The sequence below is a fragment of the Sycon ciliatum genome, chromosome 8 (genome assembly GCF_964019385.1).
Source record: "Sycon ciliatum chromosome 8, ocSycCili1.1, whole genome shotgun sequence".
In the NCBI taxonomy this organism is placed as follows: Eukaryota; Metazoa; Porifera; class Calcarea; order Leucosolenida; family Sycettidae; genus Sycon; species Sycon ciliatum.
In genome coordinates this window covers 19,935,969-19,961,973 of record NC_088650.1, presented here as the reverse complement: position 1 = coordinate 19,961,973, position 26,005 = coordinate 19,935,969, and the positions used below count along the sequence as shown (strand labels likewise).

General features: G+C 46.5%; 2 protein-coding genes across 2 annotated transcripts in view; one reads left to right on the top strand and one right to left on the bottom strand.

Annotated features, from left to right (window-relative positions):
- Positions 1 to 3,430: 3,430 nt before the first annotated feature.
- LOC135822261 (succinate--CoA ligase [GDP-forming] subunit beta, mitochondrial-like) lies at positions 3,431 to 16,220 on the top strand. Its single transcript, XM_065334988.1, has 11 exons — positions 3,431 to 3,584; positions 3,669 to 3,813; positions 4,616 to 4,724; positions 5,379 to 5,469; positions 5,872 to 6,024; positions 7,218 to 7,307; positions 7,745 to 7,841; positions 8,180 to 8,341; positions 9,679 to 9,821; positions 13,565 to 13,685; positions 15,761 to 16,220. The coding sequence occupies exons 1-11, from the start codon at positions 3,528 to 3,530 to the stop codon at positions 15,865 to 15,867; spliced, it is 1,275 nt and encodes a 424-aa protein (XP_065191060.1). The 5' UTR covers positions 3,431 to 3,527; the 3' UTR covers positions 15,868 to 16,220.
- LOC135822260 (deubiquitinating protein VCPIP1-like) overlaps positions 16,101 to 26,005 on the bottom strand; it is a 24,244-nt gene continuing 14,339 nt past the window's right edge. Inside the window, exons 10-14 of the mRNA XM_065334987.1 lie at positions 24,892 to 24,999; positions 19,121 to 19,372; positions 17,860 to 18,597; positions 17,503 to 17,547; positions 16,101 to 16,881 (exon numbers count right to left, since the gene is read on the bottom strand). Of these exons, the coding sequence (XP_065191059.1) occupies positions 16,765 to 16,881; positions 17,503 to 17,547; positions 17,860 to 18,597; positions 19,121 to 19,372; positions 24,892 to 24,999 (1,260 nt within the window). The 3' untranslated portion in view covers positions 16,101 to 16,764. The remainder of the gene's footprint in view (positions 16,882 to 17,502; positions 17,548 to 17,859; positions 18,598 to 19,120; positions 19,373 to 24,891; positions 25,000 to 26,005) is intronic.

Below are 26,005 nucleotides of genomic sequence, written 5' to 3'. Positions count from 1 at the left end.
CTCGCCCCAGCAGAAGGACACGAATGACGAGCGCTAAGACGGAGAAAGAGAGACAGGGTTAGCGAGAGCTGACTAGTGCAGGTACGCTGTCATCTCCTGAGGTGGTGGGCGAAGCAGCGAAGTGAAACGAAGGAAGATAGAACTTACTTATTAGAAGGCATACGGAGGCACCAAAACCTATTGCCTGTCACATACTAAGTGCCATTTAGGGTTGACAGCTGTCAGCTGACAGCCTCAAAAATTTGAAAATCTGCTCAAAAAACTCTCGATCAGAACTCTGCGCACTCTCAAATGGAGCGCACAGTAAAAAACTCGGCGACGAAGAACGCTTCGTATCGACGCCCTGGACTGAATTCGGCACGTCCAACAAACGGAATAGTGTTCACTGATATATTCTCTACGTGCTGGGTATGGTCGCGTTTAGTTGGAAGCTCAGTGCATCACCACTTTCGATTTTGAGACTTGGCCGATGGACTACTAGTACTACTACTACTAGTGACTCGCTAGCTCCTGTCAGGATTACCATGATTACACTTACAGGTCTACCCAAGAGTATAATCTTGGTCTACCCTCTTTAGTTTAGTACGACATCGGTTACAAGACAAACCTCGGACTCGGTGCGAAAGGTCCCTAGAATCCCCCGACCGGGGTTGTCTACCAACGAGGGAGGGGAGACCAGTACTTTGGACTCTGGATTCAGTGAAATCTCGAAATGGCTCGACTCATGTATGGGCCAGATTACTGTCATGAAGCAGGATATCAGCAGGGAAGACCGAGGCGAAATAATTGCGAGCCTGCGACCAGAGCTCGTAGACCTACCAAATCTCGCTTGGAAACAAAATTTAATGTTACTTACATGTATACTATGTATACTATTACAGAACTGTTAGTGGTAGTTAGTTGAATACTCTCGATCGAGAGCTTCGTGGTGACACTAGACGGTGACCTACTGCCGGTAGTACTAAGTCTTGTCACTAGCCATGGGCAGTCACAAGCCTACAGTCATGTAGTACAGAACACACATAATCATTATGACTGTACAGTCCTGTTTTCAACATGACTGTATTGTTGATCTTCAGAAGAGTAAACTCTACACACGGCCTGTCCGGGCCATTGGGCTCGGTTAATTGGCTAGGTTGAACACTTGGAAGGTTCAAGGTTATGGAAAGACCTCTGTGGTCTTTCCATAACCTTGAACCTTCCAAGTAGTTGGAAGGCTGGCGGTTAGCGCTACGGAGATGTGTTGAAGCTAGGTGTCAGGACGTCGAATGTCTCAGTACTCTGTCAGTTTTGTGCCTAGTTATTGCACTTTCTGACTGTATATAGTATCCAGTTACAGTGATGGAGAGTTACTCTTAACTCGTATCCATATGTCCTTTTCCTTTCTAAAAAAAAGAGGTTGGTGCGACTTCGGCGATAGTAGGGGAAGAGTGTGTTGCTCCCTAGATTATTATTACATGGGAGCTCGCAGTGGATGGTTCGATGGACTTCTCGTGTGCTCTGAATGGCAGTCGTGAGTCAGTCAAGTGAGAATTCAAGTCGGCGAGATAATTATAGCTGTCCAGAGATTGAGAAGGGCAAGAGAGCTACCAGGAAAACCAATGAACTGTTTCCTATAAACTGCTCAGTCTAGACTCTTGAACTTGAAAAGATACCGTTCATGTGGTCGCAAACCGGGACCCTACCCACCGTTCTCTGCATGGTTCAAAAGTTGCGCTAGTCAGGAGCACTATTTTCAATGCAGTGTGCCCTCCGCCTTGTGTTATGCGGTCATCATTCACCGGGCGTAGTCGTAATTGCCCTGCGCACACAACAATTACTTCAGGTGCCGCGGCACCATGGCTTCCAGCTTCAGTAGTCTGGACATTCCCTCCGACAGCTACAGCCACTGGTGACCTCCTGTTATGCTTCCCCTTCTTCGCCATCACGCCCTGGAACACCCTGCCTGTTACTGTGTAGAAGCTGATCTCTCTGTGTGTCTCTTCTGTAGACCTCCCGGAGCACAAACCTCGTCCAAGGCACCTCCAGACTATCGGAAGTTCTGGTAGCTAGTCCGGAACAACTGGCTGTGATCCACCCCGTGTGCTGTAGCTTGTTCGATGTACATGACTGTACATACCACTGAGACCAGTATCATGTTTTCCCCACTGGGTACTATCTACATGTACTAGCAAGAGTACATGGATACTGAATCCTGAAATAAAGAAAGATTATACATAACCCCGCGGGTTACTAGTACAGTCTGTATTGTACTCTTGCTACTACTGGGCTCTAGTCCACCACCTGGTTGCCGATAACCATCCCAATGGCCTATGGCCACCCCACCCTCCACTAACGTCAACGGCAACCCGACCTTCCCGCTGGCCTACCTTCAAGGCTTCATGCCAAAAAACTTGAAAAAAGGAACTGTGGCCATGCCCATTCCGGCCTATGCCATGGTCGTCATACCATGACATAACCGTGTAGTTTGATATAACCTTGTTTTAGCTGGTTGGCCCGGTTCACGCATGTTGTTGGTTGACCATGGTTGACAGCATGAAACAAGGTCAAGGACTTACATACATGTACCAGTAGTTGCATGTAGGTGGAGGACACCCTCCAGGGCCTCCACCTTGTTTCATGCTGTCAACCAATAGTCAATACGCCAATAGCTTTGATTATGAGTTCTACACTTGTACGTAGATCCAAGATAACCCCCCCCCCCCCCCCCCGGACTCTTGGTATGGTAGATCTACATGTACGAGTACTAACAAGAGTTGCATCTGTGTTGTCAATGTTCGCTTGTCCACTTTGTCTACCTCCCCTTTTATGTTGCTGGCCAGTGCTTTGTAGTAAAAAAAAAAAAAAAAATGTATGTACTAATATTTAATACTAGGGAGGTTTAGTTCCCACGTAACGGAAACGCGTACGTGGGTGATCCACGTAAAGTGGATGAAGGGCACCCACGTTGCAATGTTGTGTTTAGTCACACGGAACAAACAAAAGCATGAAGCTAAAGGTCAAAACCTGGTCAAAGACGAAGCTACCCCGGCCTAAGAAGCTCATCGAATATTTTGATTTCGTGCTTCGGAAACTTCTTCAGCTGAGCACCCTCACAGCTCGCACAATGCGCTCCATTCTGATTTTCACCCACGTTCTGGCGGAACGTGGGTGAGCCTCCATACACGGTAAGTCGTGAAACAGAAAACGTCTGTACGTGGGTCACTGAGTATCACGTGGTACACCCACGTAAAGTACCCACGGATTACGTGGGACTAAACCTCCCTACTAATAATCGCCCAGTACGTGCAGTATCGGATCGGAGTAGAAAGTCGCGACCGATGGAGTCGTAATGTTACGATATTCCCCTTTGATGACTACAGTCTGGGTCTGAGGCCACACCATTATCACGCAACACCATGCATGGTGGTTTGTACCGAATCGACATGCATGAAGTAGGGCATTTCCCGAAAATATTGATTTGGTGAGATTTGGTGCCTTTTGAAGATCGAAATTGTGCATGTGTTGCAGAAAACAGAAGTGCAACAATGGCTGCTCGTGTTCTGGGTCGTCGCCTTCTCTCTGGCCAGTTGCAAAGGCCTCAGGTACAGCAGGATGTCTGGATCTCTCCCAAGTTCAATTGTCACGTTCATAACTCGAGTGGTTATCCATGCTGCTGGCTGTTTTAGGTGCCAGCTGGTGTCAGTGTACGATGCTTGAACCTGCACGAGAGTGACAGCAAGCAGCTTCTACACAACTACGATGTGGCTGTGCAGCGATTTGGCGTTGCCCACAATGCGCAGGAAGCCAAAACCGTAGCCGAAGATCTACTCTGTTAGTTCTATACTGATTTATTTTGAATTGAGACTTCGTAATTTTGAAATTGACAATTTGACAATTGTCCTATCAGCCTGATCAACAGCACAACAGCACTGCACTGGAGATGTATTGCATGTTCTGTATATACACACCACGTTTAATATGAGCCCTGTGCTTAGAAGCATGTCCATGGAAATCAGCTAAATTCAAGAAATTTACTTGTCTACGTGCACCGAATTTATTATCAGATCGTGCTTCATTGGAGAAGTCATTGCAGAGTCAAGAGATATTGCACAGAGTTCACGAAACATCCACGACAACTTTCGTGTGCATGTCAAGATTTGAGATCCGTGTCGATGACTTTTTTTAGTTTCTACTTGCTCCGAAATTAATGGAGTGGATTTCTAAATTTCATCCTGAGTTGCTCGTAACAGTTTAGGTGATCTGAAGTTGCCTCAATCATCTCTCCTTGTTGCCATCAACTGCATATTGTTTGACGTAAACTGGTGGAATACTTGAGTCCATATATTCGCTTTGTGCCTAATGACTTGGGCGAGAGAAGAAATAGCAGATATGCAACCATGTGAGGAAAGGATACGGTGCACGGAGAAAACTGACCATGGTTATACTGAAATACGGAAGAGAGGCCAATTTAATTTGGTAGAAAATGTGTACATGTTAAGTCCCCACCAAGGTTGGAACCACATGAACGGTTTTTCTGTGTGTTGTCTACATGCTATTTCTGCCCTGACTCTACACGCGCGCGCGCGCGCGTGTGTGTGTGTGTGTATCCGGATGTGCGTCTGTGTGCGTACAGCTAAACATGGTGCCAAGCAGTATGTTGTGAAGGCACTTGTCTTGACCGGTGGCCGTGGCAAGGGAATGCTGAGCAGTGGAATGAAGGGTGGTGTCAAGGTTGTTGACAAGTAAGGATTGGCCCTACAAGGTTGTGCTAGTTTTAGTGCCGAAGGAGGAGGAGACCTTGCCTCTGATTGGGCGCAGTAATGAATATCCTTCACTGCCGCTGCCTGTCTGCTGGTGTACATGCACTAGGTTTCATCACTACATGTAGCATATTGGCATTAGTTCTTTGTGATGGTATGACATTATATTACCAAGACAGAGCTGAGATCTGATGCAAGGCAGGAAGGAGAGATTTTTGTATACACCCTACTAGTACTAGCACTCGTTTCCTAGTGACGTCGTTTTTGCTGGATGTGAAAGGAAACAACATTAAAATGTTGGTGGCACTGCGTCGTGTCCTTTTGCTGTGGATAAAGAGTGGACATTCGCAGTGCCGTTGATTTTTTTATTTGTCTTCTGGAGATGCTGTTCAGACCCTCAAGTACAATGTAGAATATGGAACACTGCACTTAGTACTAGTACACACTCAGAATTCACCCCCAAACCCCAAAAAGTCGATGCTGCTTATACTACGATGGTCGAGTGAATCGTGAAACACAGGGTAGATGTCTGTATTTCGTGACAAATATCTAGGTGTGTCTTTTACTCCGCAAAATACGGTAGTTACACATCTAAGCACATGTCTTGCTGTGCTCTGTCATGTTCTGTTTTGTCAGGGTTGAGGAGGTTGAAGATGTCTCATCCAAGATGATCGGCTATAAGCTGGTGACCAAACAGACCGGCGAGCAAGGTGTGGATGTATCGCGGGTATGTACCACCAGGTTCTATTGTGCTGTTTAGTGTACAGGGTGTTGAGGTCCGATCCTTGTAGCACTCACACACAGACGATCACACAGCACCCAGACACTAGTCTACTAAACTGGGTGCACCTTCACCCGGGGATTTGCAAATTGTGCTTGCTCCGTAGCGTCTGCATCACTTGGATCTGATCGAGGTCACGACCGGCCGATATCGATTGTGTTCTAGACTGGTGATGGCGCACAAGCACAACAGGGGAGGTGACTGGCTGTTGTTGTTGTTGGTGGTGGTGGTGCTGCTGCTGCTGTTGCTGTTGTTGCTGTCGTTGTTGTTTCAAATCTTTATTCTCACGTTGTTGTTGTCGTCGTCGTCGTTGTGGTTGTTCTTGTTGTTGTTGTTTTCCAATGGCAGGTAATGGTGGCGGAAGCCCTGGACATCATGCGTGAAACATACTTCTCAATCATCCTGGACCGTGGCATGGGTGGTCCCGTCATGGTCGGAAGTCCCGAGGGCGGCATGGACATTGAGTGGGTGGCTGAGCACAAACCCGACCAGATCTTCACAGTGAGTTATGATACAGCAGATTCTAGTAGGCTTTGATACTGGAAACTCCTTTCTCAGTCAGCCCAATTACAACCTACTCCATCACCGACTGGATGGTCCATTACTGGCTGTGTCACCGTTTGTGATCATTTCATTGCCAATCTCACCGTCTCTAGTATCTGGTTGTGCATAGTGATGTGTGCTATTACCAAGAGTATATACCCCCCCCCAAGAGTGTGCAACTCATGATACCCTTTGTCACAGTTGTATGTTTCCAGCCCGTTTTTAGCGAGCAGCGGAGTAATAAAAAAGCTTTCTCTGACAGAAACTCGCTGCGCGTATGCAAATCCCCAGCATGATCATGGCAGATATTCGGATTGCGTGCACGCTATCCTTCGTTTGTACGTAGTACGGAGCGTATGTGAGACACGTGATGTGAGTTTTCGCCGTCGGAGACCCCATATGCAGAGTTGCACACTCTTGGGGGGTTATATACTCTTGCTATTACTGTATATTGGTGTGACGTGACCAGCACACAGAGTTACTGAGTAGTACTTGAATTTGTTTTGTACATTGATGTTATACTTACTATGGCGACTGTGATGTATTCAAGAAATGACGAATGAATTGTATGGATTGATAGAGAGTGCAGTATGGTAGCGGTGAATTTTCTAAATTTCCTGTATTGAGTGGCCAGGAGCTCTGTTTCCACCTAAAACGTGATTGTACCGCCGTAATTTTTTTTAAAGCCAACGCAGTGCAAGAAAGTTGCTAGTTTCGTCGCTCAGTCAAGTGTTGTGCAGAGTCTTTTCTGCCCATTTTCTCATCAGCGGAATACATGAAAAATGAGCTAAGAAACTGTCTTGAGTCTTGCACCATTTCTATCACCTTCGCTTGTTCTTATAAACCAAGTGATAGTTTCCCATCCGCGCTAGATGTAAATACGCACCTTTTCTTTGCGCATGTGTGAGTGTGAGTGTGTGCCTGAGGTAGTGATATTCTCAGTCTCATGTCGTAGTAATTTTCCTTTTTGTCGTGCCTTTTTGTTGATGGAGTTAGTTATTGAACTGCATGTCCCTTGGTCCTGGCTCTTTTGGAGAGATGGATTTTGCACTAGTTTTATCTCCTCCTATTGGTTGCTCTTCGCTTCACACTTGAAATATTTTTAAAACAATGTTTTGTTTGACTGGAATTCTTTTTTGTGTCCATTGCAGCTTCCTATCGACATTAAAGAAGGTCCCAGCAAAGATAAGGTTTTAGAGTTGGCCGGCAATCTTGGATTCGAAGGTGAACTGAGAGAGCAGGTATGTTACGTATGCTTGTGTTTGTGTGTGTTTTGTGTGTTTTGTGTGCATCTGTGTGTGTGTGTATCTGTGTGTATGTGTGTGCGTGTGTGTATGTGTGTGCGTGCGTGTGAGTTTGTTTCTGCTGTTACTGCTGGTATTCCTGCTATTTTCTCCTGAACGCATCACCATTGACTACAAAAGTTAGTGGTGGTGTCATCCTTGTTTGCTTGTTTGCAAACGTGCAGTCTAGGATCATTTTGGACACAATGTGTGTGTGTGCGTTCGTGGGTGCGTGCATGCGCGTGTGTGTACAGAATCAGCCGCTAGTATTACAGTGATCAAAATGAGATGACATTTTGATCATCGCCGTCACATCTGTGGTCGATTCTGTCAGGTTTCTGTGTTTCTTGTGTGAAAGGAGATGTTTCTCTTTGCACTTTATCATACTCTTGTAGGCGTGCCACCAGATGATGCAGCTATACAAGTTGTTTTTGGAGAAAGATGCCACACAAGTAGAAATCAACCCACTCGGCCAGAGTCCTGATCGTGGTGGTAAGTGAAGCATGTCTGGCCACTGTTGCCCTACACACAATCTGACCACTGTTGCCTTACAGACTATCCTGCTAAGAGAAGATCTCCAATCACCTCATTCTACTTTAGAAAATGGCAACCATGTGCAGACAAGCAGGAAGATATTCTTTCTACATGGGAGTTGAGCCATGCATACATTTGCCAGTGAACAATTACTAGTAGATGTAGATGGTACATAGGTGTTAGATATGTGGCCAGTATGCCATCCGGAGGCATTTCTTTGCAGACATATTACTTCGAAGTAGTAGTACTTCTAAGTACACTTTCACTGCTGTCTTGTTACTTGCGGTGGTGTACAGTGGTGTGCTTCGATGCCAAGATCAACTTTGATGACAATGCCAGCTACCGTCAGAAGGACATGTATGCACTGAAGGACACGGCTGAGGATGATCCTCTGGAGGTGCGTGCCACCGACTGTGGTCTCAACTTCATCAAGATGGACGGAAACATTGGCTGCCTGGGTGAGCTTGACATTGGTAGAAATCTTACAGTGCTGCTCGATGAAATCCCATCATGCGAGGCAATGTCACGCCGGGTGCTGTACAGCACCGGACCAGTGGACACTGTGCAGCCCCAGACTAGTGAACACTGGGCTGTAAACTGATGCAGGACGCAAACTGGACTCACACGATCAGATTTCATCAAGCAGAACTGGTCATGTCTGGACAGTGATGTCAAACATTTGTCTCATGCCTGTGTACTGTAGTGCAGCCTGAACGGAAACGGCATTGAAACAAACTCTAAATAGTAGGGCTGTGGATGGCTAGTCAATGGGTAGTTACTGTAGACATACTCTCTGTGTGATATTTGTCGGCTGACAGACTGCTGTTTCTTGTCTCCAGCTGTGATGGAACCTTTGTGCCATGGCTTGGCAGACCACACAATACCATATACAGTGCTGGCAACTGAAATCCGACCCCCTGAGCGGTGGGTTCACATTCTAGCGGTCTCTGTTTCGTAGTTTTACCATCCCGTGTTGGGTCTTTGCGATGTGAGCGCACCGCTCAGGAGGTCGGATTTCAGTTTCCAGTACTGTACATGAATGTACATGTGCTCAAAATATGAAGGGACACATGGGTACAGGTTATGATTGACTGTCCACCACTGTAATGAGATCTATTCTGACCCGCCCGAGTTGGGTGGTGTGTTGCTTTGCTGCTTTGAACATTCTTTGTTGCTGTGGGACTTGCCTTGTGCACATTTTCTCTGTGCGCACCTTCCCCTCTTCATTCCTAAGCTACCGTACCTTTTTACCTTCCAAGTTGGAAGGCTGTTGGTTTGCGCGCTGGAGATGTGTTAGAGGCTTGGAGCTAGTGTCAGGTCGCTAAATGCCTCCATAGTCTGTCAGTTTTGTGCTCAGTTTTCACACTTTATCACACTTTCTTACTTCTCATCAGAGAGGTACTGCAAAACGAAAGTGCGTACAAACTTTCGCTCTGCATCATGAAGTGAGAAACTTCGCACGAACTTTCTCAACTTGCATGAAACGCGAAATGAATTTTCATGCGAAGTTTCGTGAGATCGAAAGTGGTCATTGGGTTCACCATGTGCACGTGCACGAGTGCGAACTGGGAAAATGTTCAGAGCATAAAGTTAAAATTCGCACAATTTTTCACAAGGCCCGTCGCGAAAATTCGTACGCATTTTCGTTTCGCAGAACCTCTCTATATCTTGTTGCAGTGGTGGACAGTTACTCATATCTCGTACATGTACCTATGTGTCCTTTCATTTTTTTTTTACATTTTCAATTTTGTACATGATTGTACTCATTGAACATTGCTGTTTTGTGTGGTTTCAGTGAATGGAGCCGGTCTTGCTATGGCCACTATGGATATCGTGAAGCTGCATGGAGGTGATCCGGCCAATTTCCTCGATGTGGGTGGCGGAGTGCAGGAGCATCAAGTGACTGAGGCATTCAACATCATCTCCAGTGATCCCAAGGTAAGTAGCAGAAGAAAGACGGAGAATAGGTTTTGAGGTGTGAGATCACCACTCAGCGTTGTATCAGTTGTACCAAGAGTCCATAAACCAGAGTATGCAACTGTGATCTCTTTTCTATGGGCCAGATGCGCGGCGCGCTGCCTTCATTACATCATTCAGCTGCAGTCCGCGCACTGCGGAAAATCAAACACCGCACTTTCCCTCCAGTTTGAAATGAACTTTCGTACGGAACTGGAGTTCACGCGCCAGAATTCAGAGATTGTGTAGGTACTGGAACGAATCGAGCAAAAACGGATGGGCTCGTGCGAGAAATTGAGAGTTTGAATGCATGCTTTCAGAGCGTGATGAAGGCAAGTTACGTAATGAAGGCAGCGCGCCGCGCATGCACCCATAATCACAAATGCATACTCTTGGGTTATGGACTCTTGGTTGTACCAAGAGTATATAGCCCCCAAGAGTGTGCAACTCCAGCTATGGGGTCTGCGACGGCAGAACTTCACATCACGTGATGAACCCGTACACATTATTTGCACTCTGTGCATGATTGATACAGGGTTGTACGCAACCCAGCTTTGGGTACAACTCTCTTGTGGTCACTTTGCACTGTTTGCCAGTGTAACCTTTTGAACCATGTCACGTGATGTGAAGTTCTGCCGTCGCAGCACTACATAGAGGTTGTGCAGGCAGTTGCACACTCTTGGGGTTATGAACTCTTGGTTGTAGCTAATCTGTGCTCGATGTGCAGTTGCGCTCGGCGAAATCTGACCCAAAGAGCAAAACCGGTGCCCTAGACCAGTTGCGATTACATCACCGCATTGTTGCATGTGTACGGCCAACCACATTTATACCAATACAAGGGCTGTGCAAGTTTCGGGCGCCAAGTGTTCACTTTGGGTCGGGTTTCGCTGAGCACAACTTCACATGTGTGCAGTGGTCCCGGCTTTGTTTTTAATTGTATGGACAGAGAGGGAGGGTGCGTTATCATTCTGCTCCTGCCGCATCATTGCCATTCTTCCGCAGAGCGTGTTCAGACTAACGTGAACACACAGCAGTACGGAGCGGTGTGAAACTGCGATTACCATTCACACAGCAGTACGGAGCGGTGTGAAACTCACTGTGATAACCATTCACACTGCACTGCACTGTATGCCAAGCAGTACTTCCTCTGGAAAGAAAAAAAATTTCACGACTTTATATTCACGTTCTAAAGAGTTCTAGTGCTCAGGCCATTTGGTTGAGTGGAACATAAACATTTCAAGACAATGAATGGATCTACTTGTTTGAAGCATGTGCGCTATTATACAACAAAAATTGGCACCATTTGAATCTCACTTGGAACCACCACAGGTCGATCCCTCAGAGCTCAATTCACAAGAACTGACAGCCTTCACCCAATTCACAAGTTTTTTGGTTTCCAGAGGAAGTAGATAACACGTGACCATGTTACCATGACAACTTTCCCATTCTGTCGGTTTCCCACGACTGTCTGAACGCGACCTGTTGTAAATGTTACTATCACAGTGTTATCAACCGGAATGCGACCCCTGGGTTATCATGTACGAATGCTGCGGAGCTAAAACAAATCCTAGCGAATAGTGTGCATGTCCCTGGCGTGCCAGCAAGGTGTGAAGATATTTTTTTATAAATAAACGTCATGGTGACAACAATTTAATTATGGCTATCAGCAAGATAAGTTGTGCTGTCATTGCAACACAAACAAGTTCCAACAAAGGCCAATGAAAGGTAACCTGAACGTTTTCTTGTGAGTATCTTCAGTGGTTGTCGTCACTGAAAGTGACCGCACAACTGATCTTGCTGATAGCCATAAATACATTTTTAATATTTTTTAGAACGAGGTCTGTCTCGTTGTCCAGGAAACGACCAATCAGCGACATTCCCGCCAAGGGCCTTATCAGAGTTTAAAGCCCGCTCAATCGTTATTTTACTACTCTTGATGACGCGTCGAGGGCCTTGGATTAGTTTAAAGCCCGCTGAATATACTCTAAACTGGTGCGTACAACTCCCTGTTTGCATAATAGTACGGTGCAGATAATGAACTCTGCATAACGTGTACGGTGTACTACTAAAAGCTACGCAATTCAGAAGTGTGTACGGCTTTTGCCTCCCGTATTCTTTCATCTGTACGAATTTTCTTTGTAAACAGCTTGCGGAAACCTATAAAAAGCGAGGATCAAAGTCATTAGAGCTATCGACAAGGGGCTCTCAAAGCCCCTAAATAGCTCCACAAGCTACATACATGTATATGAATAAGAATGAAGCTCGCAATAAGAGCCCAGCATTTCATTTGCTTCCATTCTACTTTTAGTAGTCCTAAGTGGTGCTGAGTTACCATAGCTTACCAGAAGAAAATATTCTTTCATACCACACCAAGTCTCTCTGCACACAAACCACAAAACTACCCCATATATTGGTACACAAGCATAATGGAAGTGAGATAATGCATGTAACCTCGTTCTAAAATAGTTAGTGCATGGCAGGGAGGGTCTTATGGCTTGTTTGTGCCCTTCAGGTTAGCCCTCGGGCCTACGGCCCTCAGGCTAACCTTTCGGGCACTAACAAGCCATAAGGCCCTCCCTGCCATGCACTAACCTATAATTATGGCATTCTATGTGTGTGTACATGTATGTAAGTGTTGTACTGTCAACCTCTCCCTGATCATGACATGATGTTCATAGTGTGACTATTTTAAAAACAGCACCATGCGCCATGCGTGTATGCATACAGTGCAGCAGTTGCAGATATGCATGCACTCACTGCCCATGCTTTGAGGCTTACCATAGTAACGCACATATAGGCACATGCGCCTGTATTTGGATATAAACGCACTCTCACTTACAAGTGCATACTCTTGTAAGCGAAGCACTACCAGAATTATCACTTTGACACAATCACGGATATAAGTCTGTAAACAGCATACAGGAACCATGAAACTGACACTACAAGACCTAGTCAAACACAAAGATTCTGGCAAACGAACTCTGATTGCACATGCACGTTTAGGTGAAAATATTTCATTTTTGAAAATTGGATTCGTAGCAAAAATTCACTTATAAGCGCATGTGCTTATACGTCCGTTACGGTATGTTGTTGCGTGCTACAGTCAGACCTCGCTTAACCGCACACATCTGTTTTCCACAAAAATATCCGGATAGGCGAGGTAACCGGATAACTGAACACACATACTGTATATGCATGTGGCATATCAGAAGCAGTGACATCGTACATACATGTAGACAGGTCCTATGCAGTACAACTAGCGTGCCCAGTATGTAAAACAAGCGAGAAAAATGACAAGTGCATGCAACTGAGTGCTGTCCCCATGCACCCAGCATGTCAAGGACCTCATTTGCTTGTACAACTCCCTGATTCTAGCTTCTGCAAGCCACATGCAACCGGATACGACGAAGCTTTTTGTACACATTTTAACCAGTTCGTACACAAAATCATGCACCGGTATGCGGATCGCGAGGTCCAGTTATGTTGTATGCATAACATATGCTGCACATCGGTAACCAGCGATTTTCTTCCGGATGGCGAGGGATCCGGATAAACGAGGATCGGATAAGCGAGGTCTGACTGTACTGCATTGGTGCAGTGCCAGCGCGCCACTTCTGGAATAGGATTTGACGTCGCTACCACTGTACTTCAGTAGTATCCTCTTCAGAATCCTGATCTTCACTTGTTGTGTGCTTTTCTGTGTGTCACTCTTCTCCCACGTCCAGGTCAAGTCTATTCTCGTAAATATCTTTGGTGGTATTGTGGACTGCCGGCACATTGCAAATGGAATCATCTCAGCCTGCCGACAGACTGGTCTCAAGTTGCCGTTAGTTGTACGCTTAGCAGGTATGTTATCAATGTTCACCTCAAGTGCATGCACATGAATCACCTGACATGACGGATATTGATTCCCGGCTGACTGCCCAGACTTATGACAATAGACACCCTTAGCAAACAACGGTAACGCTATTTTTTACGCTAATCGTACCTTGATCACCCAAATAGCGTTGAAGATGCAGCCTAAAAAACGTTATGGGGGCTGATTTATCGTTGTGACAAACGGTACGTTTTTTGTCCAAATATTGCATACTGTAAAGCGTGAAATTTTCGCGGCGTTTTTAGTTCGCGTTTTCGGAATCCGGACAGGTTTGCGAGGTTTTAATTTTGCGATTGCAGAGTTTGCTACTGTGGCATTCATGCTACACCTTCCATGGATCTCCTTTTCGTGCTGTCTAAATTTCGCGATTTCCGCGCGGTCGCGAATTTCGCAGAAATTAGACCATGGCAATAATCATTCCCGGTTTACAGTAGTCCGTACACATTTCACCTTGTATCACGTATATGCTGGTGGCATAAATGCTTGTATCACGTATATGCTGGTGGCATAAATGCTTGTATCACGTATATGCTGGTGGCATAAATGCTTGTATCACGTATATGCTGGTGGCATAAATGCTTGTATCACGTATATGCTGGTGGCATAAATGCTTGTATCACGTATATGCTGGTGGCATAAATGCTTGTATCACGTATATGCTGGTGGCATAAATGCTTGTATCACGTATATGCTGGTGGCATAAATGCTTGTATCACGTATATGCTGGTGGCATAAATGCTTGTATCACGTATATGCTGGTGGCATAAATGCTTGTATCACGTATATGCTGGTGGCATAAATGCTTGTATCACGTATATGCTGGTGGCATAAATGCTTGTATCGCGTATATGCTGGTGGCATAAATGCTTGTATCGCGTATATGCTGGTGGCATAAATGCTTGTATCACGTATATGCTGGTGGCATAAATGCTTGTATCACGTATATGCTGGTGGCATAAATGCTTGTATCACGTATATGCTGGTGGCATAAATGCTTGTATCACGTATATGCTGGTGGCATAAATGCTTGTATCACGTATATGCTGGTGGCATAAATGCTTGTATCACGTATATGCTGGTGGCATAAATGCTTGTATCACGTATATGCTGGTGGCATAAATGCTTGTATCACGTATATGCTGGTGGCATAAATGCTTGTATCACGTATATGCTGGTGGCATAAATGCTTGTATCACGTATATGCTGGTGGCATAAATGCTTGTATCGCGTATATGCTGGTGGCATAAATGCTTGTATCACGTATATGCTGGTGGCATAAATGCTTGTATCACGTATATGCTGGTGGCATAAATGCTTGTATCACGTATATGCGGTGGCATAAATGCTTGTATCACGTATATGCTGGTGGCATAAATGCTTGTATCACGTATATGCTGGTGGCATAAATGCTTGTATCACGTATATGCTGGTGGCATAAATGCTTGTATCACGTATATGCTGGTGGCATAAATGCTTGTATCACGTATATGCTGGTGGCATAAATGCTTGTATCGCGTATATGCTGGTGGCATAAATGCTTGTATCGCGTATATGCTGGTGGCATAAATGCTTGTATCACGTATATGCTGGTGGCATAAATGCTTGTATCACGTATATGCTGGTGGCATAAATGCTTGTACCGCGCGAAACGAAAGCTATTCTCGTGGCAACAGCGTACTAAAAATAGCGTGCATCTTGCTAAAGGTCGAAACCAAATCACGGTATTTTCCCCCTTACGGTAATACCGTTACAACATAACGTTTTTTGCTATTGTCTCACACCTCGCACCAGGCCTGTTTAAAGAGGCGCATGAGCCTGGTCGCCTGCATGCACTACTTTCTCTAAACGGACATGTCGTACAGCTGCTTTCAGTGTCCTAATCATGGGTTGTCATGCCCCTGGCTACAACCCTGGTGTGCATGTGTTCATCTTGTATGCTCTGATAGGTCTCTGGTATGTATGTGCATCTACCATTTTCTGTGTGTGCCTGCTTGCTGCTTCTGCTGCGGTTGGTGCTGCTGGCGGTGGTGGTGTGTATGTGCAGGTACCAAGTCTGAAGAGGCACGTCAGCTGCTGGAGGAAAGTGGCCTTGCCATCACGTCCGCTGGGGACATTCAAGAGGCAGCAATCAAAGCAGTTGCATCACTTTGAAGAGGAACGACACTACCCTACTAGTTATTCGCCTTCTTCCATCAATAAGGCTGCTAACTTTTTTAACCTACTCGAAAAGGGTGGCAATTTTGGTGTGACAGAACCCCCCCCCCCCCCCTCTCCTTTTGTTTCGTGCCCCAAATTCTTGTAGGCCATACCCCCCCCCCCCTCAATCTGGGGGTTTCTGCTGCCGTAAATGGCCTGCCCAGCCTAATCAGCTTTCTCACAAAATATGGCAGCCATTTTGTTACTTTTTTGCAAATTTAGTAGTTTTCACCTAGCAGTTGTTCTATAAATTCATGGTTGAAATGTAATTATGATGCAGAAAGATTTAAAACATTTGGTAGACAACACTACAAAACAAATAATGAGAATGTTATGGTGTTGGTGCGGCATAAGCAAGCAACAAGCAATATTGGCACAGCACCATGTACGGTTGTTCATGTACACACAAAACAAAAGACTCAAGGACGATTGCCGGTGATGGTTCTAGTACCACACGTAGGCAGAAAAATGGGGGGAAATGAAAGGAACATCAAAAAGAGAATAAAACTTCAATGTGGGTGGGATATGCATGCAAACATTTTATTTTTCATGGTGTATTTTGTTCACTCTTATCCGGCAAATGTTACTAGTACGCTATGCTATATTATACAGCAGGCAACATGTCACGCAACTGCATTATCACAGGCCCAGGCCTAGACCTGCTGCATCAAATGCCATCAATACCACAATGCATCCCCGCAGTGGACCAAGTAGGAGAGAGAGAGAGAGAGAGAGAGAGAGAGAGAGAGAGAGAGAGAGAGAGAGAGAGAGAGAGAGAGAGAGAGAGAGAGAGAGAGAGAGAGAGAGAGAGAGAGAGAGAGAGAGACTGTGTCGTGTCAGTTGTGATTAGCTTCAGTCCAGCGAGTCGGATTCGACAGAATCTACTGGCACAATTGCAGCGTTTGATGCTAATTGGGTTTGCTCAACACGTTGAGAATGCAAATCATCCAGTTGTGTCTGCAGAGTGGCCTGTGGAAAGACAACAAAGAAAGTAATTTTTAAAGCAGAGCAAAGCATAACTACATCCGTCTTCGAGGAAAATCCTGATTCCACGGAGGAGACGATTTCTTGGAAACATGTGCTGCAGTGCATTACTTAGACATGGATCTAGTTTTTTTTGTGAGAGACAGCTTTCTCTGTCAGGCAAACCAGTAGATTGTGCAATCCACTGAAAAGTTTCCCTGTATAATAAACAATCACACTTACACTTCAAGTTTCGACAAAATTATTTTACCGCAATTTGCACAGCAAAATTTGAGACTTTCACCCGGGATTTTCCCCAGGGCCTAGAGACAGATAACTTACAAACAAAAGTTACAATTCAAAACCCAACTACCACAGCTATCAGCCTTGTGTACATCATTATTAAATGTACAATGTACATATACCATGGACACATGCCTCCACTGGATAAAAACAACCAACTTGTACATTACGTGCAAGTCGGCTCCACAAGTTAAAAAAAATTAGCTTGCCCCAAAGTTAGTACGGGCGGGAAATTGAGAGAGACAGAGAGGGGAAAAATTCTCAACAATTGGATAGAATGCTACAAATAATAAAAGAGACCAACACACTTCAAGGCTAACTCACCATTTGCCTAGTGAGCTGTTTCTTCCTTTCCATATTGACAGGATCCTACAAAGACAAAGACAAAACAAAGAGAGGTAAACATTCTATATGAACAACAGTAACATCAATTTTCCCTCATCATTCATCAAATTCGGGATTCCCTCGATATGTGCGAAAAAAAGGGCATGACTGAGTTTCACGAGGCATCCCATCATTGATCAATATGCCTTCCCCATTACATCAGAGGCATCACATACAAAGAGGAAGTCACTATTCAGTCTCTATTCATAGTCACCCTGAGCTCCAGTGACAGACTTAACAAGGTCGAAACGGCTAGCTGTACGGAGACTAGTACAACTAGAAATAGTCGTTACTTACGTCTATACGTCCATCTGAGCACTGCACCAGCTTAGCCTGTAGGATGTTAGTTTGTTCCGTCAGCTGAACAATACGCTGCTCCAAGGCATGAACTACAAGCGACGATGGAGAGGACTTGAACTGGCGCTTGCGTGGCTTCTCCTCCTTGTAGGCAATTTCCTCGCCTTCACTGCCGTCGGAGCAGGGTGGCGAGTCTTCAGGAGATGACACACCAGCAATGTCAACCTCCATGACCAAGCTAGCTGAATCCGGTGACCAGGTGGTGTGGCTAACATTGGGAGATACGCGTACCCGGTTTTCCTGCACCATGGGCATGTCGGCGGAGGCGAACGCTGAGGCTATGGTAGCACCACCAACAGCAGCACCAGCAACAGCACCAGCAGATGCTACACCACGTCCCCTGCCTCTACCAGCAGCATGACGGATAGCGCCTCCTCCACTATGTTGTGTAGCAGCAGAACCAACAGTTGAAGTAGGGAACATTGTCTGGCTTGAAAACACTGGGGAATGCGCATCTGTGGAGGCTCCTGATGTGGCAGACGCTGCTGCGCCTGGTTGTGAAGAATAGGCCGATGCAGTCGTAGATGCTGGTAGTGACCACTGCCTGGATGCTGCTGCTTGGTCTGTAGAGTGGCGCAGGGCTGTGGCATGTGCAGCTGAAGACGACGACGATGTAGACAAACCTTGAGAACGTGGAGATCTCTCATACAGGCTGGACAGGCCCGTAGCAGCTGGTGCCTGCAGTTCAGAGAAAACAGGCAATACAGAAGTAGTAAGTGAACGCTATACACAACATAGACCACGCCAGTCGACACTTTGAAGAAAATTCGCCGCCAAGCAGTAAGAACGCTCGGCTGTCACACACCGTCCAACTTTTACAAACTACCAAGGGTCCAGCCACAAACGTCACCACAGTCCACTACACACTTGCGCGAAGCCTCGCGTACCTATGAACTTACATGTGCATATTTGGCACAGAATTGTTCTGTGTTGCACACGTGTTGCCCAGCGAAATATAATACGAAGTAGTTGTCGGGGAAAATGAAACCCACCAGACAGAAATGTAATGTGTCGATGTGAGTACGCAGATGCGCGAGTTCACGTTGAGTGCCCGAGTTCACATCAATTCATTACTCCTACTAGTGGGCAGTACAGAAATGCACACTTGCTCACATCATTTCACTGCTAGTGGACAGTACAGCAATGCACATTCGCTCACATCATTTCATCACTTGCGCACAGTACAGCAATGCAGACTCACATGCTCGGTCATTCGATGACCGTGACCAGTGAAGGCGTCATGGTGTGTCTTGGCAGCCGATGACACCACGCCACTGCCACCGGCTGCAATACGGCCACTCACACCACCCATTACACTGCCGCCACCGCCACTCGTCCCTAGTGGAGCTGAACACATGATGTTGCGTCCACCAGCGGCTCTCAGAGCCTCGGTTTTGCGAATATGCTCTGATGTGACATGTTGCATAGGTATATGAGCATCACCCACGCACATCTGGGCAGAATACAGTAGCACACATCAATGCACAACAACTATGTTTGAATACATGATGGATACGAGATATTATACGCACGCTCTATCGGTCAAATGTCTTTATACCACTTTTCAACCTTCAAGATACGGCCACTTCTCCATACAAACCATCTTCAAGCTCATTGTATAGCAGCACATAGTGTGTGTGTGTGTGAGCGCGTGCGCGTGTGTGTGTGTGCGTGCGTGTGTGTGTGTGCGTGCGTGTTTGTGTGATTGTTTGTGTGAATGTTCTTGCATATGACACACAGGCATACATATGCATCAGCAAAGGACATGGTTTACCCAATCTCGGCTAACCTACTGCTGTCTATACCAGCAGCTTATGTAGCACTGGCTACATATACCCAATCAAACAACTTTAGAAAATCCTGAGTTAGAAGGACAAAATAACACTGTATATGCAAGTGGCAGGAAACGATACGGAATGAAACAACAAACAAGCAACGGTGAAGGCAGAAGGTGCGACCACAAGGATGAAAGCTACAGTAATAATCCACTGAGACTGGCTTTAATCGAATATACCTCCATGGCGCGGACATACGGGTAAATACTTCGAGCTGTTGCTTGGTATTACAATCGTGACCAAAGAAATCCAGCCCGCGAGTCAAACGCAGTGCCTGTACTCAAGCACTCAAACCCGCAATCTCAGCACATCCCCTTTTGCTCAATTTGTTACACTATCGATGCGATCACAAGGTCCCGAGTTCGAGATCTGCGCTGTGCGAACAAAAATGCGGTGCTGTATGCGTGAGCCACTTTACATGCAGTGAACAACGTGCTGACACACAAGGTCAACTGACTACTCAGTACATGTACAACATGGATGCAGGTAACGAGGTTCGCCCCCTTGTCGGGCAGAGGTTGTGAGACTTACCACCTCACCCTCGCCACTAGGCGCCGCATCTGCCCGTGACTCTGGCTTAATCAGGCATGGCGGTGGCCTGGTACAAGCGGACCTTCCTAAGCTGGTTGTGTTTCTCACACAATAGCCGGTGGTAGCGCGACCGTGCAAACATTACTTTTACCAACGCGATACCTAAATTAGGGGTACCGTGCATGAACTTCAGTTCCATACAAAAAAGTTCATTTGAAACCAGAGGGAAAGTGTGGTGTTTTCCGCAGTGCGTGGACTGCAGCCACATGATGGAATAGGCCATGCATCTGCCCATAGAAAACAGACCACAGTTACATACTCCTGTTTATGGACTCGTGCTAGAGCAGCTATATAGCTCTTAGCCTGTTGTCAAACCCTATTTATAGGGTTTTCACCCGCGCGTTATCTTGAGCTCTCTTGAGAGCCCACTTGGCTGCTATGGCAACTAGACGCCTGTGCCCACATACGTAGAATGTACGAAGGGTTCTCTTGCTGAAGACCATGAACATTTTTTTCTTCGAGTACGGTTAGTTTTAGTGCAGCGCAAACATTCTAGACCCTACATCTATGGTTTGTTTTTTTCACAATGGAGGAAGAGCAACTTGAGTTAGTGGAGACGAACTCGGGTGATGAGAATGTTCCTGGCGACCTGGTGTCGACTCAGGATTATAATGATGTCGATGTTCCAGCAGCGTCGGATGCTCCTGAAGAAGAAGGCGAAGCATCGACAGCGGCTGTCGCAGCTGCCGCTTCCGCCATTGCCGTTTCTGCACCAGCCGACCCACACGTGGGTTCGATCAATTCTGGCTGGAAGCAGGAAATGCCGGCCAGCGCTTCTCCAGCAGTCGCCAGTCAGTCGCTAAGTCTAAGGAAAAATGTGTCGGTAGAAGAGCTAATGGATCCCCTTGGCCTATTCAAATTGTTTGTGCCAGATAAAATGGTAACAGACATCGCCAAGCAAACCAATCTCTACCAGAGCCAGCTAGCTGTAGAAAGTGCTGCGGAGCATGGAAGACCATATTTACCACTGACTTCGCAAGAACTGTGCGCTTGGCTGGGTATGGTTGTCTGCAACTCTCTGCATCCATACCACCCATCCATGAAACACTATTACAAGGACAGCTTCGCTCACAGCATGCCTCAGATGCGAGAAGCCAGGAGTCTCACGAGGTTTGAGCAAATCAAACGGTTTATGCATCTAGCTGACCGGACTAAAGAAGTGCCTCGGTGATCTCCCAATCATGACCCACTGTACACTGTTCGTCCTCTGCTGGATGCAGTGCAAGACAACTCGACGTCTCTTTACCAACCGGGAAGAATGGTGTCCGTGGATGAGATGGACATTCCATTTAAAGGCCGGTCGTCTTTGAAATCACGTGTCAAGTTCAAGCGAGCTGGAGACGGCTTCTTGACCTTTTCAATATGTGATCCCGCGAATGGATATGCATATTTTACAGTGTTCCAGTTCGACCCGTTGATACCCGAAATGAAGCAGGGTTTGGCAAAGACGTTTAATGCCGTGCTCTATCATTCATCCATGCTTCCCTCTGCTGGCTACCATATCTTTGCAGACAACCTGTACTCTGCTGGCTATCATATCTTTGCGGACAACCTGTACTCGAGTGTTGCTCTTGCCCAAGAGCGGCCACGTGTACACATGCACTGCAAGATCAAACAGAGTGCCTGATCAAGTGAAGCAAGACACACCCAAGTGGCAAGCTGACCGTGCTGCCCAGAAAGGCACTGTGAAGTGGGCTGCCCGTGGAGACGTAGTCGCACTGAGCGTCTTTGACAGCAAGCCCGTCAACATGGTAACAACTGGCCACCGCGTCCTACACAATGTAACGTTGAGTACAGCCGGAAGCACCCCGCCTATGATGCTGCTTCTGGCCAGTGGAAGACAGTAGAGTCACCCGGAACACGACTAAACGTCATCAACGACTACAACCATTTTACGGACGGGGTCGATGTCGCAGACCAGCTCCGGACCGATTATGTGACGAAAGTGAAGTCCAACAAATGGTGGCATCCCATTTTTTGGGCACTGATCAACACGGCGATATGCAATGCGTACGTCATACACAAATTGGGGATGGCCGGATTGGCAACTAACGCTACGGCCATGACGCATGCTGACTTCCGCGCGCAGCTTGCCGAGTCACTGGTGGAATTAGGAAAGAAGAAAACCGGATCAAGCAGTGGTCGGAAGCGGAAGGCATCCACTCAAGCGGCAATTGAAAGGCCTCCAGACTGCACTGTTGGTCAGCACTTCATTGTGCGGGTCAAAAGTGAAACAACTAAGACTACACCGCAACGGGATTGCATGCTCTGCAAGGAGAAGGGCAAGCCGAAGGCCAGGAGCGTTTATGAATGCAACCTCTGCAACGTGGGCCTGCACCCTGATTGCTTTTTTGAATACCACACAACCCAACTTGGGGAGTAATCCTGCAGTAGAAGTTTGAAAAGCTTTTATGGTAACTGGTGTGGACTATTTTCTTCCATGAGCTTTGTTGCGACTTGTAGCTGCTCGACATTGTAAGTGTCCTCTCTCTTTCCCCGCCCTCCCCCGTTGCATTCCTGACTTATTCTCTGGTCTGTATTCTTGTTTGTCTCCCAATAATTATGGGTATGATTGTGTGCTTCTTATCTAATATTCATTATCTTGTGCTGCATTTCACAGCTGTGTGCAGCAAAACCATGTTAATTAAGTGCGGCGACACTCGCTTGACCCCCCCCCCTCTCTCTCTACCTTGAAGAAGTCCCCTTGCAGTGAGGGGGAAATGTGATGTCCCCGCATATCATTCTGTGGTGTTTTCTGGTCTGTTTTAGAAGAACATAGAGTAGTTGAAATAATAAACCCCACTGGAGGTAAGATATTTGTGTATGGTGGCTGATGCACTGTACACTTACAGTACCGTATTTTCCCGAGCATAAAAGCCACACTGGAGTTTAAGCCACACTGGAGTTTAAGCCACACTGGAGTTTAAGCCACACTGGAGTTTAAGCCACACTGGCGTTTAAGCCACACTGGCGTTTAAGCCACACTGGCGTTTAAAGGGGAAGTTAAGGCAAAAATTAAAATTTCACCAGTTGTAGTCTTCGGGGTGCTGAGTCGAATGGTCTTGGTCCGAGAAAGCTGAGACGCTCCCTTCCTACTTGAATCCCAATCGAACTCGCGCACTTCCACCGAAACTGGGTGACTGCGCCCTACTAGATGGGGATTTGTATGCAAAATGTCACTAAAAGCGCCATTTCGTTCTTATAAAAGCACGGATGACCGCGATTGGCCCATATGTTGTAGTCTTTTGGATGCTGAGTCGACTGGTTTTGGTCCGAAAAGGCTGCGATGCAGCGTTCCTCCTTTATTCCCAATCGAACATGGTTGAACAAGTGGTCACGTGCTCCTGGGTGCCCAAATTACCTGGTCACCACGCCAGCAGGCGACACATTTCACACCAAGGTTCAACTCGAGTTCAACTCGAGTGACAGGAGTGCACCCAAAAAAGGTCAAACAGGCTAGTAAGTTGTACCCTGCAGGCACGGTGACCAGGTGACTGGTGTACGCAGGAGCACGTGACCGCTTGTTCAACCATGTTCGATTGGGAATAAAGGAGGAACGCTGCATCGCAGCCTTTTCGGACCAAAACCAGTCGACTCAGCATCCAAAAGACTACAACATATGGGCCAATCGCGGTCATCCGTGCTTTTATAAGAACGAAATGGCGCTTTTAGTGAGATTTTGCATACAAATCCCCATCTAGTAGGGCGCAGTCACCCAGTTTCGGTGGAAGTGCACGAGTTCGATTGGGATTCAAGTAGGAAGGGAGCGTCTCAGCTTTCTCGGACCAAGACCATTCGACTCAGCACCCCGAAGACTACAACTGGTGAAATTTTGATTTTTGCCTTAACTTCCCCTTTAAGCCACACTGGCGTTTAAGCCACACTGGCGTTTAAGCCACACTGGCGTTTAAGCCGCACCCAGATTTTTGGTCACGAAATACAGACATCTACCCTATTTACCAGCGTTGATTTTACCATGGTAGTACAAGCCTACGCAGCACCGACATTTCTTGTGTGAATTACTGGTGTTTAAAGTGCAGCAGTTTATACTCCAGAGAATACGCTAGTCTGTCAACCAAACATTACGAGAGTGTGTACATGCACTCCAGCATCGTGACGAAATAGATTTGCAATTCTCTCTACAAAAATGCCAGCACTGATCCCGAGTGCACTTTAATAGCCCTATCTAGAGGTGCTAGTCTTTATTTCCGCCTGTTGCCACGGTTTCGTGGTGGAATCAATGGAAACATTTGAGTCATTACTCATTACTCCATCCATTTACACAGCGCACTAACACCTAGATCTACACTGCACTCATTCGCCTGTCGGGGACAGCACAGTGGATCAGAACTATACGCTGAGGTTCTGTGCGACGATTTTATTACGAGACACGGGCAGTTTTCGGTCCCACTCCCAAGGACAGGTGGAGAGGCCCGGGCTGAGTGTGCCCAGAACGAAGTGCGGCACGAAGAAATAACAGCACAGTAAATGTACAAGGCTGGCAGCGCATCGGCCATCATCGGCCATCATACAAACAATAACTTACCTCCAGGCGGTCAGCAGCCTTGTTGAGCACAAAGACCTTGTTGGGCAGCTCTTGCAGTAACACATGCTTGTTGTTCGTCATATCATCGCTGTACGCTTTCTTGGCAATCTGCAACAATTAGTACATTCAGAGATAACTAGAATAGTGAGCCAATGTAATCATGATTAAAGGGGCACTCCGGGAATTTTTTCGGTGGTGTGTTCTCTTCATGGGGGCCTTATATGGCCCAAGCTCCGATATGCAATTGCCCATTTTTTTATTATTATTATTTTTTTAAATCGCGAAAACTAGACCCAAAAAGTCAATATAATGAAGCCAGGGAGGGCCAAGTTTGTCTCCTCTTTTGATGGTTTTGATGACGTCACGTGTGATTAGTATTCAACTTTCTCTGCATTTGAAGATCCTAGTTGTTTGAATTTTCTGGTGATGAAGAACGATGTTTGGTCGACATTCCCAAGCTTCACAACTGCGGACATACTGAAGGACCCCCTGAGGTGCCCCTGGTAGAAGCGCAGCCTGATGAGGGCCAGGAAATTGGAGCGGACGACTTCACTGGTCGAAGACGAAATAACGATTGGTGTTCCTGCCAGAAATGTGGGGTGATGCAGAGGGCAGTCGATTACCTTCGCTGTCGAGAGAGCGCTGCAGCTTGTCTAAACAAAACTGTTCTGACCATATGCCTCACGGCGTATAGAGAATTTCGGGATCCTCGTACTCGGACCAGTGAAGTCGTCCGCTCCAATCTCCTGGCCCTCATCAGGCTGCGCTTCTACCAGGGGCACCTCAGGGGGTCCTTCAGGTTCCTTAGAGTATGTCCGCAGTTGTGAAGCTTGGGAATGTCGACCAAACATCGTTCTTCATCACCAGAAAATTCAAACAACTAAGATCTTCAAGTGCAGAGAATTTGAATACTAATCACACGTGACGTCATCAAAACCATCAAAAGAGGAGACAAACTTGGCCCTCCCTGGCTTCATATATCGACTTTTTGGGTCTAGTTTTCGCGATTCCCCATTCCTTGGGGGCCATATAAGGCCCCCATGAAGAGAACACACCACCGAAAAAATTCCCGGAGTGCCCCTTTAACCCTTTACCTTCTGACCAAAATTCCCAG